This window comes from Montipora capricornis, chromosome 1, assembly GCF_036669925.1.
Source record: "Montipora capricornis isolate CH-2021 chromosome 1, ASM3666992v2, whole genome shotgun sequence".
NCBI classification, from domain to species: domain Eukaryota; kingdom Metazoa; phylum Cnidaria; class Anthozoa; order Scleractinia; family Acroporidae; genus Montipora; species Montipora capricornis.
In genome coordinates, this window is record NC_090883.1 from 14,090,306 (window position 1) to 14,105,305 (window position 15,000).

At 40.8% G+C, this 15,000-nt stretch overlaps 2 protein-coding genes across 3 annotated transcripts in view; one reads left to right on the plus strand and one right to left on the minus strand.

Moving 5' to 3' along the window:
* The window catches only part of LOC138057992 (GATA zinc finger domain-containing protein 1-like), a 20,102-nt gene extending 18,517 nt beyond the window's left edge, over positions 1-1,585 (plus strand). Inside the window, exon 4 of the mRNA XM_068903921.1 lies at positions 201-1,585. Coding sequence (XP_068760022.1) covers positions 201-388 — 188 coding nt within the window. The 3' untranslated portion in view covers positions 389-1,585. The remainder of the gene's footprint in view (positions 1-200) is intronic.
* Positions 1,586-10,739: 9,154 nt separating this feature from the next.
* Positions 10,740-15,000, minus strand: part of LOC138057840 (mitochondrial glutathione transporter SLC25A40-like) — a 37,931-nt gene continuing 33,670 nt past the window's right edge. For both annotated transcript variants that reach the window (XM_068903777.1, XM_068903832.1), the window contains one exon: positions 10,740-12,255. In XM_068903777.1, the coding sequence (XP_068759878.1) occupies positions 12,122-12,255 (134 nt within the window). In that variant the 3' untranslated portion in view covers positions 10,740-12,121. The remainder of the gene's footprint in view (positions 12,256-15,000) is intronic.

Below are 15,000 nucleotides of genomic sequence, written 5' to 3' on the forward strand. Positions count from 1 at the left end.
GTTGAGTGCATGACGTCATCAGTAATCTCATTTGCATATTTTACACAAAATAAATATCTCCGGAACCAATGCAGATATTTCGAAACGTCAAACGGCGTTATTTATCTTTCCTGGAATAATAAACCTAAAATTCAGGGGATAAAAATTTGATCATAGTAGCACTTTAAGTCCATGTGTTCTAAGTGTTTGTTTTCTGTTAGGTCCTGAAGAAGACGCTCCACGACCCATGGAATGCATGGAATTTGTATGCAGGGCACCGACAGAATTGTTTAAAGCCAAAAGAGGACATCCACCATTCGTGTTTCCCAGGCAACCAGATCTCCATGACCTGGCATCAGCAGCGGAACTTCTTCTGCGAAATGAAGACTCTTGTTCGGCTTCAAGTTAGCATATGCTGTGGCACAAGGAATAATAAACTCTGAACAAAAACAGAAGCTCGCCGTTTCTTTCGGCCGATTTCGTAGAAATGTATTGGTTGAAAATGTCAACAATTTCTTCAATAACCATCCCTAAGCTATTGAGGGGGTTGGGGCAGTGTAGAAGAAACGACGACCGTCATTTCATGGATTTCTGATAGCAAATGAACCTCAATAATATCAGTTTAGCAGCAAATAACAAGGTTGTTTCAGTTCCTTCAAGTTTCCGCAGCTAGTAAAAGAAAGGACTTTTTTTTTTCACGGCTGTTCTGAGCACTTGTAAATTAATTTAAGTCAATCTACTTTGCGTTAAACCAACCGTACAAAACTGAACATTTTTATTGAACTTGTAGTGGTGCACAACATCACATCCATGGTAAAAGAGCATGTGATTCGGCACCCTTTTGTCATATACAATTTACTCGGATTACCTGAAAGGTATTCGAGTTATAATCTCGGTTGACTTTGTTCGGTGCAGCAAAATGGACAATGGAATTACGAGGCTGTGATTTTATTGGCTAAAAGAAATGACTGGACCCCATGGAGCAATACATTTCACCTCCCTCTATATGTTATCCGTTTTCATGAGCCCTACAGACTTCAATTGGCTGCACAAAAATTTACTTCTTTTGTTCCGTACTTAGCAAATTTGATTATCGCTTAGCATCGCTTTAGTCTATTCAATCCTTGCAGTTTGCTTCTAACCCTTCCAAAATGTATCACCTTACTTCTGGGCAACGTGATATTCGGAGTAAACGCTTTAAAGAACGTCTTGCTGCTTGAGCAGTCTCTCTCCTCGAAAATCCGCTGAGAATGCAAAACAACTGATCGAACGATGCGATAGTCGAGTGGCGAAGACTATCGCCTTGTTTGATCAGTCTTGCGTCCTCGGTCGGATTTTCGACCAAAAGAGAGACTGCTTGCAGTCTAACATGCTTCTTGAAAATATCGATGTATTTTTCCGAAATGGAACCCATAGATGCTCGGACAATCATTCTTTTTCTCACCGGAGCCGAGATTTATCAGGTCGGATTCTCAACATTAGTATCAGTATCAGTTTAATTCCACTTTCGATTAGCAATAAGCTAAACAGCTTGGACTCAGTTCTTTAAAAAATTGAAATTCTTTAAGAGAAGTCTATTAAAGACTTTCCTGTCTCTTGATCTTTATCAATGTTGAGTAGTTTTTCAATTTTAATCCATGGATCTCTAACATATTTTGCTGTTGGTTTGATGAATAACACTTTTTTTGTCAGGTTAGAATTTTGTCTTCTGCAAACGTGCGCAATGTACTTTAAGTATCGCACAGATATGAAATCACGTAATAGTGGAGTTCCAATTATTGTTTCGATGTCAGAGGTTCTGTATTTGAAGGCAAAAGTAGCTTCTCCTTCACTATTACTTTCCTTTTCAATCCGTTCTTTACCATTCTTCTCAGGAGTCTGTGCCATTATGATTCTAGTTTCCTGAGTTCATCTTCATTAGGTAGTTGCGCTTCAATATCGTTCCCAGAGTCATCGGTCCCTTGACCAGCGGTCGGGAAAGAGAGACTCCGGTCGAATCCAAAAAAAAGCCATATTTGATTGGTTGTTCAAAACGGTTTAATTTCCTGCCATTTGTCAAATTCTAAGCTAAAAAGTCATGATTTCTTTTGGATTTTTATCTATACAAGGTTGAAGGTAATCTAGGAATAAATCTTTTTACAACTTATCAGTTCCGTAACGTTTTTGTTTCAGTTGAGAATAATCAATTTTCACTTGCATGACACCAGATACTGAAATTCGTTATGATTGAAAAATGTCTCTCGTTACTGTTTGTGATTCTCCGCAGTTTAAACGTTTCGAGTGAATTGGGAGATGTGTTTACACTCATGTGTACTGTCATGACAAGGTGAACTCCAGTAGTTTTGTTGATTCTAACCAACTCCCCTCACGCACGCGCAGTTACTCAACCCCAACCAGAGTTTTCTGATTCCGGTTTTGGATTCTTCCAGAGCCTCTCGTGCCCGTTCCGCTGGACAAGGGTAACGGAGGCTCTGGGAATGAGATTGGTTGCGCTTCGGTGCAGTAAACAAGTCTGGATCTTACTCATGCTTCTAAGATGTTTTTCTTGTTTCCATGGATACTTTATGATCAGTTAGAACGTATCTTAGATCATAGAATTTACTATACCTGTTGCGCTGAGAATTCTGTCGTCAACAAAAGAGTCCTTTTCGTCACTATAGAAGATATGTCCCAGGTATTTAAATTCTTTAACATTCTCAATCTTGTTTCCAGAAATGTTCAGTAAGCTTTTTTAGTTCATGAGTTCTAAATCGTTGAAAACTTGTTTTTGTTTTCTTGAAACTTATCTGTAGACCATTTCTAGAGCAAGTTCTGTGTACTATATCTAGGATAACCTGTAGATCAGAAAGATCTTTTGAGAAGACTACGACATGGTCTGCAGACTGTGTTGTAAGTATCAAGTGCGCTAAGTGGGGACACTGTGCGCACAACTCAAATCAAATCAAACATTGGGTTTTGAGGATCGGAGAGGGGAAAACCAGATTACCCGGAGAAAAACCTCTCTAAGTCTGGGAATCGAACCCGGGCCACAATGGTGGAAGGCGAGTGATCTCACAAAAATTACACATCAAATTATCCAGTCTGACAGACCTTCAAGCTCAGTCAGTAGATCAACAGTGATCTTATCTGGCAGTCCTGGATTCAATCCCATCCTCTACGGGGTTTTCCTGTTCTCGTGTGGGTCTATTTCCATTACTTGGGCTAACGCTCAGGCCAGGGTTGCTCGAAGCATTGTTCGCGCTAACCAGTGTTAAGTACCATGGAAATCTATAGCTTTTGATACGTCTTAACTAAGGGTTAGCGCTAACCAGGCTTTGAGCAACCGGCCCCAGATGGATTATATAGGCATAAAGACCACTTAAAATTACACTCTGATAGATTCATCTTTTTAAAGGAACGCACCCTTTCTCATTACTGACGTAGTCTTCACGTGCATGACTAATTTGGGCTTGCTAAGTAGACCGAAGCACTATTTTTCTGCTGAAAATCATGTTGGACAATTGTAACTCACTGTTTCGATTGGTTTGCCTAAATATACAAAAACCAGATGAATGAAATAAAAGGTATATATTTGAAATGCGGGTTATAGACGAAACATAGAAGTGATCCTCGCACTTGTCAAGTGGACAATTTAAGCAATTGCCTCTTCTAGCCATCTGAAAAATCCAGGCAGCTTCAACAGGATACGAACTTCTCCGATTCCGGTGCAACGCTCTACCAGCTGAGCTATGAAGCCACTCAGTTTGTAGGCTCGATTTCCGCCGCTCATTCGAGTTCGGGTATCCTTCCCGAGAAGAGATGGCTGGACGCGTCAGCGAAAGATTGTGTCTGTGACGTAAATATTGCGGGCAAATGGCATAAGACAACACAAAAGATTGATTTTAACAAAACAGTAATTATATAACAGTCCTTAAAAGTCTGTGCGAATTTTCCAGATGATGCGAGCTTGAGTTTGTGGTTAAATGATGAATGTGAGTTTGAATTCAACCCGGGCGAATCATCATTCATCAACAAAATCTTCGGCCGCTTCAAATCTCTCAGTCGGCCTCACCGGTCCCCTCGTTCTGCCACCAAGAAACTCAGCAGTTATTTGAATTGATCTTTAGGAATTTTACTTGCTCTTACATTAGAAAAGCCTGAGGAGAAATTGCAATAGCAATGGAGCGGAGGGGGACAGGGGGCGGGAGCCCGGGAGAATAGGGGCGGGAGGGGTACGGGAGTTCAAAGAGGGCAGGAATCGGGAGGGAAATGCAAAATGCTTCTTGTTGTCAATTATTTATGCGTTACAATGCTTTAAACGAGATGCTTCCGTGAAGCATACACTGGGTTGCCTGTGGTACGTGCTACAGAAAATCAGAAGGCACTGAATTATGTAGTATTGAAATACAGCATTCCAGTCTCTCAAGAATAACAAATAAAAGAGAAGCGAGAAACATTGGCTTCTGGGCTGACATCTTGATAATTTTCAAGTTCCTTCACAACTTCTTTTCACCACAAGTGTGCCCTCTGAGCATCTGACAGCTTTGTACTACTAAACTTCACTGAAGTTAATCCCTGTTCAGTGGGGTTAGTGTTAGGATGGGAGACCAAAACAATAAACCCCTTATAAAAAAACAGAAGCATCTGACCGAAAATACTATTAACGCTAACAAATGCGAACTCAGCAAGGTACAGATTTTGTTAGCTTGCTTTATGCAAAACAAATATTAATGAAAAAGCAAATAACTATTGATACACAGTTTTTAGAAAGAGCAGAAGGAAGTTTCCGGGACGGTCGATCGAGAATAAAATATTTACGACATGAAAACAACATAAATTTTGAACCGTGAATATAGAATATAAAAAGTTACGATCAGCGACAAACATTTTGGGAGATTTTTGCTACGTTCAAGTAAATTGCAAAATCGAAAGTGACATGGCCGGAATTCAGCGGGCGCCGTGTTTAAGTTACCGCGGCATGTTTACTCGCCAAACAATGAAGCATCTGTGTCAAATGATGGCAAGATACCGAGTTTTTGTAAGTTTCTTTTTCTGTCAAGTGTTATAAAGTTTGACAATGAAATGAGCGAAGTCTAAACAAAGATCACAATCGCCTAACTCTTGTTTATGCAAAGTCAAAATTTACTCTCCAAGACGCGTACGACGTTATTTATCACCAGGTAATTCCATCATTTTGGAAATAGCAGCTACTTTATTATTCATCTGCGTCACAAGTTTTCACTGATTTTGGGGCTCATTTTGTTGAAACTCAAGCACGCTTCCAACAGGCCTGTGAACCCTTCCTGCTTACAGAGCAATACTAAAAAACTTCTCCCATATCACATTTCAACCTTAAGCTCGAAAATTCAATACACAACATGATATTATAATTCACAAAGGCAGAAAATACCACAGAATCCTTTTCCAGCGAAAAATTTATTGAAACAAACAACATATTTGCTCTTACAGGCGAAAACCTCTTCCTATTTCATTGCGTGCGTGAAGACAGGAAACTCAATCGTGTCAAATTACCATGTACTTCAGGTAAATACAGCTCACTTTGATTTCGTCTCGACGGGCGATAGATTGTTGTCGAAGTCCAGTACTCGTCGCTTTTGAGATTTCTGCCTAGTTTATCCAACTGACTTTCCATTATTGAGCTCCATAAGGGTATATTTTGTTTAAGGATCCACTAAAACGCCATTCGCGTTACATGACTTTCGACGCCATTGCAGGCTAAGTTAATGATTCTGCTGTGTCCACCAGAGAAATCTACGCAGTTCCAATACCCTCTCGATCCTAAGAAAATACGCGCAGAAGGCTCTATGCACAAAGACACCACTTACCAGGGGAGTGACAGGCAAGACTTTTACCGACACGGAAAAAAAAAACCAAACTAAAAAAGAAAAAAAAAAAAAAAGAAAACAAACAAACTAAACGCAGACCTTGACTGGGTTTGCCATACTGGCAACCCAGTAACAAAAAAAAAAACAAGAACGCAAAGGACATCTGACTTGCGTCTTCTGAGCAATCAAGCAAACAAAAATTCGCGGATCCCCATTTTAATCGGACCCCATTTTACATAAACTTTTGTCCATGACTTGTAAGTGATACGAATGTCTCTCATTCAATTGCATTTTGCCCCTAATTGCATGGTGCTCTTTACAGGATTAAATGAGTTTCATTTTTTACAAACCAGTTCAACCATCTTTTGCAAAAAGAGTTATTTGTTTTTTATGCTTGTCCTAACAAAAGCACATTAATGCTTTAAAGTGCCTCTGAGACGAAAATTCGAATATTTTTTATGGCTTTATTCTGTTACAAAATATGACGTTGGGTTAATTTCTGAGTATATTTGCCACAACACATCGACAACAAACCTTCTAACGGAATAATGTCAGAAAAATGTTGCCACCATTACTGAAAACGTGTTCCTAATGAGCCCGTAATTGAACAGCAAATTTGATTATCATGACGTCAGAGACTTAACATATGTTTTCATTCCCCAGCAATTCTTCTATTATCCTTTGATTGTCTGATTCACCATCAGAAGGACACTCTAGCGGAGATCTTCCATTATGTTCGAAGGCTGTTGCCCAGTCTGGGTTTCATAGTCAAACTCGAGAAGTGCTTTCCAGCCCTCACTCGTCACCGTGTCTTTCTGGGTGCGCTCTTAACTGTCTATTGCCCTGCCAGTGAAACAGATCGATCTAATACCGGGAGCATGCCAGGGATGCCAGACTGCCAGTCAACATCGATGGGAGAACTGTCAAGCTTATTAGGCCGCAGGAGTCATGTAGCCTGGACAGGACTGCGGGTGGCCACTCTCCACTACAGAGATCTGCATTGTCAGCAGGCCCTGCTACTCTACCGGATAGGGTGGAAGCCGAAGCATCGGATATCCTTGTCTCATCCATCTCTAAGGGACCTAACAGGACATCACTCCACCTCCGTTTGACCTAACTATCAGGACCAATGCTTCCTTGTGGGGGTGAGTTGCATTTAGCAGAAACAGGACAACTAGGGGACGCTGAAGTGTGGTAAAAGCAACTCACCACATAAACTGCTTGGAGCTCAAGGCAGTGATCCTTGCCTTAAAGTCGTTCCTGGGAGGGGGGATTCAGTCTCTACCCCTAGGGTCTGGGCCAGCCTTCCTTTTTCGGAAGGATGTCTTCAGAGACATAACACATCACGGGTTCCAGATCCCAGAGCTGCAGCAATGGACGCTTTTCAACTAGGCTGGGGTCAATGGAGAAGTTTCATCCACCCTCCAGTGGTGCGTCTACCTCGAATTCTTCAGAAAGAGAGAAACGGCAAAGCAACTGCCCTATTAGTAGTCCCGAACTGGCCAGGACAGCCTTGGTACGCTCAGATCCAGTTAATGCTGACACTCGTACCGTATCCTCTTCCCAAGCTCCCAAGGTCTCTACTGTCGCTACCTTTCGACCAGGAGGCAGTTCACCCTCTGTGGTGGTCACTCAACTTTACCGCAATGTCGATATCAGGACAGGCTATCAAGCAGCAGGTTTCCCTGCAGAAGTAACAAATATCCTCTTGGCATGATCCTGGTCCAAGTCAACTAAGAAGTGCTACCAGGGTTATTGGCGAGCCTGGTCCCAGTGGTGTTCTGCCACAGACCAGTGCCCCTTTTCAGCACTGGTCACGGATGTCTTGCCCTTCATGACAAAGATATCAACAAGTTGGTCCCTAGCATATAGGACGCTGGCAGTGTACAAGTCTGCGATATCACAGGAACATTTGCCAATTGGTCAGACTAAGCTGGGAGATCTTCCATTGGTGTCTCGTTTTATGAAAGGTGTCTTTCGCATGAAACCACCGACTCCTTGGATGTGAAATGCTTGCTTTCTTTTCTAGTAATCCTGGATCCTCTAAGTGGTCTTACTCTGAAGTAGTTATCCCTCAAGTTAGCTGTATTACTGGCTTTGACTTCTTCAGCTCGTGCTCATGAATTGGTTAAACCAGATCTAAGCTTTGTCGCCATCAAAAATGACACCTGGGAGTTTACTTTGGCCGATCACACAAAGGCATCAAGGCCTGGTCACCCTCCAAGACAAATATATCTGCCTGCTTACCAAGACAACGTGGGAGGCGCGGTGGCCTCATGAGAAAGCTATGCGGCTAGCGGGTATTGCTGGCCACCTCAGAAGTCACTCCACTCGTAGTAGGCAGCAGCGGACTAGTCCTCATCAGAGATATTTCAGCGTTTTTACCTGAGATCAACCGACAAGGGGGATTTTGCAAGGGCAATACTTTCTGTTTTACCTGATTGATTGTCTAAGAGAACTTCTGCACAGTTTCTAGTTGTTTCTTCCCTATCTTAACGACACGTCTACATGTTCTGTAGCTTTCCTACCTTCTCTAGGTGGGCCATTAGGTTTATACATTCATGTAGGAAGGATTTGGTTGACTCCTTAATGTGTAGCTGAACAGTTAAAGCCAGCTCATGTTCAAGTTTCTGGATACTCATGCCAGTAACCCTCATAGTCACGCACAAGTGTTGAGAGTATCAGTCGGAGAGAAAGTGAAGAAGAAATTATATTTCCCCGGAGAGAAGGTACTTACCTGACAGGTAGAAGTAGTTCTTTGAACTTCTTCGGAGACTGATGGTATTTGAAAGAATGTGACAGATCTGTACCGTCTCCCTTTTGTGGATTTGTGGTTACAGATAATTATGAAACCTTCAATTCACAGTTCTGCTTCAAGTCAATTAGTGATTTGTTCCTTTTGCATGATATTGAAGGAGGTTTCTTTAATATGTTTGCCAGCATTGCCCAGGTTCTTCCTCACAAAAGGGAGACCGGGCTGGTCTGTCACATTTTTCAAATTCCCAGACAAAACCCGTCCCTGATGTGACATCACACGGTAGACAATGCCGGATCAACTTGCGAAACAAAACTGCAAGACCACTGCCAAATTGACGTCAAACTAATCCTATATTCATTCATTGAAAACGATTTGCACCAATGGCCACTTAAAACTGGGCCACGTTGTTCGCAACAGAAAAGGCCGTGTAGGCCTAAAAACAAGTCTAAAATACCTTCAAACTAACAGAAAAGGCCGTGTAGGCCTAAAACCAAGTCTAAAATACCTTCAAACTAACAGAAAAGGCCGTGTAGGCCTAAAAACAAGTCTAAAATACCTTCAAACTAACAGAAAAGGCCGTGTAGACCTAAAACCAAGTCTAAAATACCTTCAAACTAACACACCCACGAGCTTCAGAACAAAACGGATTGAAAATAACGATACGCAATTGGCTACCTATCAATAGTGGAAGAGCCAATAGCAAGCAAACGCGGATTTTCGCTCCTAACTGCAACTGCATTAGGTATAAAATGCTGGAAAAACAAATCTGCGACCGGAATCGGATTTGCGAGATTCTCTACCTGGCCCTTAAACATGTTGTTGTCACATGAACAGCAGCAGAAGAGATCCCAAAGAACCAAAGCCGCCGGTCCTGCTTGAACGCAACATTTTAGTTAAGACTGAACATGGTGGAAGACAACCAACCCACTCAAGGAAAATTAGCCTCCACATAGTGGAGCATCAGGTGACGAACTTTTAGAAACTCCAGATCCTACGCCGGACTAATGTTCCCACAGCGAAAACCTGGAGCTTGTTTTTAAGCTACGATCCAGAACCAGCATAAACCTGTGATCAAGGAGAGGAGAGCCCTCCAGTGTCACAACTTGAACCAAGGCACGAAATTGAAAAAAAAAAACCAAAGAGCTATAGAGAAAACAACCTCTCAAAGAACAAGCAGGCAAAACCTAAGCACACACGAAAGATGACAGAAACAAACATTATGGCAACCCAAGCCAAGACAGCGAAAAGGGAAGACACTTAAAAAAAACAAAACCTGTCCGGAATCGCTTCAATGCAAGGCTAAAGCAAACAAGAGGCCCGAGTTAAATTACCGTAGTTAGTTCGTTCTTTCGTTCATTCAAACAAATTGCCTTGAACAGTGTTGTTGCTGACGTGACGCTTTTCACAGCCACGTCTCACGCGCAACGCAAGCTTGGGCCGCCTATGATGCATCGACCAAATTTTCCACCGCGAAGATTTGTTTGGTACATTTTACAGGAGACTGCTTTGAAAGAATCTTTCATGTTGCAAGGATCCAAACGGACAATTCTTCCTCATGCTGTTTCGACCATTTGGATTCGACTGTGTACAACTGTCCGGTCTGGAAATGTGAAGGAAATCTTTCTAATTCGAGCTGAAAGGAACAGACTATGCTCTTTTCGTTGGAAGGAAAAACTAAGCAGCGAACTCGCTTTTCCGTGAGAAAAAGGCTTCCCAGCACATTTCTGCGTGAATCGCTGTGTCCAGCCTTGACGTCGTCTTAGAAAGATTACGACAGCCTCTCAAACAATAACGTCCCAAAACAGTTAAAACAGGGCTCGAAAAGACAAAGCAAAAGAAACAAGGTGCGTAAAATTACCTTATTTCGTTCATTCATTGATAACATTCGCTTCTTTGCACCAAAATCGTGAAACCAACTCAAAAAACAAAAACAAATTGCCTTGAACAGTGTTGTTGCTGACGTAACGGTTTTCACAGCCACATCTCGCGCGTAACGCGAGCTTGGGCCCCCTATGGGTGCATACGAAGAAACTGATCCTACAAGGTTCCGCTCGGAGGGCTGCGATGCAATGAAATTGCAGGTATTGCTGCAGAATTGCACCGAAAAGCGACTTGACGGAACTTTTTAGTTCGACACAGCAGATTACGGTGTACGAAATCGACCAACTAGTCGCCAAAAAGAAATGTCATCCTGTAATTTCTATATGAAAATTAGTCATGCAAAGAGTTTGCGTTAACCCTCAGACGTCATTACATGTGATACGCAACTAAGCCTCCACGAACAAGGCCAAGTAATGGCGACCATGTAATCTCGGATAAAACGGTAAAAAAAACGCACTTCCAGTCTTCGTAAAGGATTGATATCATGTTTGGATGTAAGGTGGGTAAGAAAGACACATTCTACACGAAGCGGGCACTTTAAACTTGAGCAACAGAGGACGTTTTCCGTGTTTCCATAGCCTCATCTAAACACGAGGGAGAGTTGGGAGAATTCGAGACAGTTACGCAAACCCGAGACGCAGTCGAGGGTTTGTATAACTGTCTAGAATTCTCCCAGCTCCCCCGAGTGTTTAGATGAGGCTATGGAAACACGGAAAACGTCTGCTTTTATAAAATATTTCTCAAAGATAATTCGACAAATGATGGAAAATGCTGGCTTTTTACGTCTTGATTGAAACAGATTTTTCTGATACATATTCATGTTTCCTACCAGCCAATCAAAACGCGCGACTGACTACATAACCAATCAAAATTCGTGTGATGTCACAGCCGTGTTTCCATACTCTCATCTAAACACAGCTATTGATATTGATGAGAGTGCGGGTACTATCCTAATTGTTTTATAAAAGATAATATAGTGAAGGTTATAATATAACTTTCCGATAAAAATAAAAAAAGTTGACCGTTGTTCTACAGTTGTTTTCTCTAATTTTTAAAATGTCTTCGCTTCACAACTGTACTGTAAACGTTTATTAGTGGAATATTCGGATTTTGTTTTTCAGATTTGCTTGTATCCTCCACCGTAAAGAGAAATGAGAAAAAAAACCTAATTTTCTTGAATTCCAGTTTTGATTTTCCACTCAACTTATTTTGCATTTTGGAAACGGTCGACCCAGATACTTCTCGCGTATTTATTAGCCTTTTACGGAAAATGGCCACAAAACTACAACCTTTTCCTGTTTCACCTCACTGCCCTTTGATTGGCAGCTAAACCTACAACCAAAACGTTCAAAAAATTGTCAGAATTTTCTCCAAGAAGTAAAACCCTTAGATCCTCATCTTTTTACTACTGTGACCAGTTTAACCAACGTTCTCCATAAAAACGGAGATCTGTACTGTAATTTGAAAGAAGAATGATTCCCCATTCTTTCATCAAGTTGTCCAATCGATTCACCTAAAATCCCATGAAAAGGCTCGTTATAACTGAATGGCCCCGAACGTCTTGATTTGATGACGTTTTAATCGTTGCCATTCCAGCCAGATATGACCTTGAAACCTTCCTTGTCTGCACTCCTCTAAGATGTCGCCGGCGTCACACAATGATGCATACATCAAGTTGCTAATGAGAGATTTCAGCAGTCACAGGGGTCAAATTCTCCATGTTGTACTTACGGAAGAAGGATTTGGAAAGTTCATAGGTGCTGATCATGATTGCACAGGCTGGAGCAACTTTCATGACTCTTGCTGACACTCCTAAAAATGAAATCAGGAAACAATGATATTCCCCAAAGCACCAGCTTTCTCGTACCGCATTTTGACTTCTCTGTGATCTATTGCTTACTGAATAGAGGCAAAAAGTAGTCTAAAATTGAAGAGACTGTAAGTTGTTTCCCACTCTATTTTTTGTAACTGATATCTTTATCGTCCAACATATCATTGCCAATTACCAATTAAAATAATACTTTACTTGTAATGAAAGAGCAACAATTACCACTTAAAATAATACTTAAATAGAGGATATTACATTCCTTGGTAGCAGAGCTCTTTCGCTGGGCTGACCAGTACGGAAAAAGAGACCGCGTACCGGTGGCTCAGTTGGTTGAGCACCGGGCTGTCACGCGGGAGGTCGTGAGTTCAACTCCGGCCGGACCAACACTCAGGGTCTTTAAATAACGGAGGAGAAAGTGCTGCCTTTGTAATTACTGGGTTGCCAGTATGGCAAACCCAGTCGGAATCTGCGTTGGTTTTTTTTCCGTGTCGGTAAAAGTCTTGCCTGTCACCCCCCTGCTAAGTGGTGCTTCTGCGCGTATTTTCTTAGGATCGAGAGGGTAGTGGGAAATGCGCAGATTTCTCTGGTGGACACAGTAGAACGATCACCTTGACCGACAATGGCGTCGAAAATCATGTAACGCGAATGGCGTTTTAGTGGATCTTTGAACAAACTAAGGTAAGCGTCTTTCTATTGTGTTAACTTAATTAAATATAAATATACCACGCGGCGTAAACTTGATTTCCACTCTCAAAATTACCTCCAGAACCTACGTTTTTAAAAGAATAAGCTTTTCGAATGATGTTTTGTCTTCTGTGGTGATACTTGACGATTCGGGAACATTTTTGAACATTCGGGTAACACGCGCAACTTGATCGCGCGAACTTCCACTATTATGCATAACATCCACTTGGCCTTTTGACATCCCATTGAAAAAAACTCGTAAAATATTCGCGGACCGGTCGATTTCTCTGAAATTTGAAAGGATGATTGCTAACGAATATAGAAAGATTTTCACAATAACTAAAAATTCCTGTGTTAGGCATTAGAATTCGACGAAGAGGTAAATGCGGATAAATTTGTTGCGTGCGTTGCTATTTTTGTGCAAATATTAAATTATGAAAATCTTTATTTTTAGCGGTTATTTAAACATAAAAGATGTATTTGAAACAAGAAAAATTTCGCGGGAATCGCGGTGAAAATGAGTTAACAAATTTGCATACGTGCGTTGAAATGTGATGCGCGAGGAGACAGGAATTTTATTTCTCTGACAAATGATTTTGTCATTGTAGTGTAAGATGAAATTTATTTGGGAAGCCAAGAATATTTCTTTAACTTCCTGGTTAATCCAATTTATAGCAACGACTTGCTAATGCGAAGATTGTTTACATGAAAGTCACGCTTTTTGCGAATTTTGAGTGCCATGAAATTACATAATTTGCGTGACAATATATCCGTTTTCTCTAACCCAAAAACAATCAGATAGTAACATTTCTTCTGCTTTTGTGCTTGTCAACATTGTGATCTGCGATAATTCGCAAGTCTGTTTTTGTATCTCATACATATTTAAAATTCTCAATTGCATGGCCACTCAACCTCTCGATTGTGTAAATAGTTCACCCTGAAGTGAAAATTTAATACATGAAATTTTGAGGGTCGCATATTTCGGAACACCTTAATTTCGCGATTTTGCGAAAATTTTGCATTTTGACTCACTTTAATTTCGCGTTTTCGAGTGAGACACACTCAAGGAGCCAGTAAATGGACAGTTTGAGGATTGTACAAAAAAAGTGCTACCTGGAGTAGAAACGGAAAGCAGTAGTGATGAAGAGGACCAGAACATTACCACAGAATAGCTCAAAATGATTGTTATAAACGTGTGTAATAAAATCGCTGTTTTAGTTATTGACATAATGTGAGTCACTTAATTTTCGCGTCATCTTATTTTCGCGACATTTAATTTTCGCGTCACTTAAATTTCGCGATTTTTTTTTAAATCGCGAAATTCGCGAAATTAACGCGCCGCGAAAATTTCATGTAATAAGGTAGATACGTTTCTCAGGAACCCGACAAAGAAGGCATCCTGACCCGATTGATGAAATCTAAATATTTAGTTAAATATTACAACAAAATTAAAAAACCAATGACGGACGTTTCTCAGCTAAAAAGTACGTTGTTTTACTCTGAAAACGACAAACGATTAACATTCTTTCCCGTAGTTCATTCAAGGTGATCACGTGCACCTTTATGGTTGCATAGCATGTGATCAATTTCTTCCTTTTGACAAAACACGACCTTTCCCTTTATTCATAAAAGTCAGAGACAGCAGAAATTTTCGTGTTTTTAAGATCGATTGTCATCAATCTTTCGATGAGAATGCGATTCAGATTTATATATAAAAACTATGTTATTCTTTTCTTCATCTGTCTTTTGGCTTGGCGTTTTCTGGTGCAAACGCAAAGCCAAACAAACAAACAGGAATTATGAAGCGGAAACAACACCTTCAGTCCTTTCTTAGTGTGTGCAATAAACGTTTGCTTAGTGCAACTGCAAGACATGCTGGAAAACGTCCGTCAAATCAATTTGCAGTTAGTTTTTTGCAGACTATTTATTTAAAGAAGAAACGAGTGAATTTTACTCAAGCGCGTGTTTTGTTATCTTTAAACTGAATTTATTAAATAAAAGACCTCAAAATGGGAAAGGACATAACAAAATAATTAAACATGTGA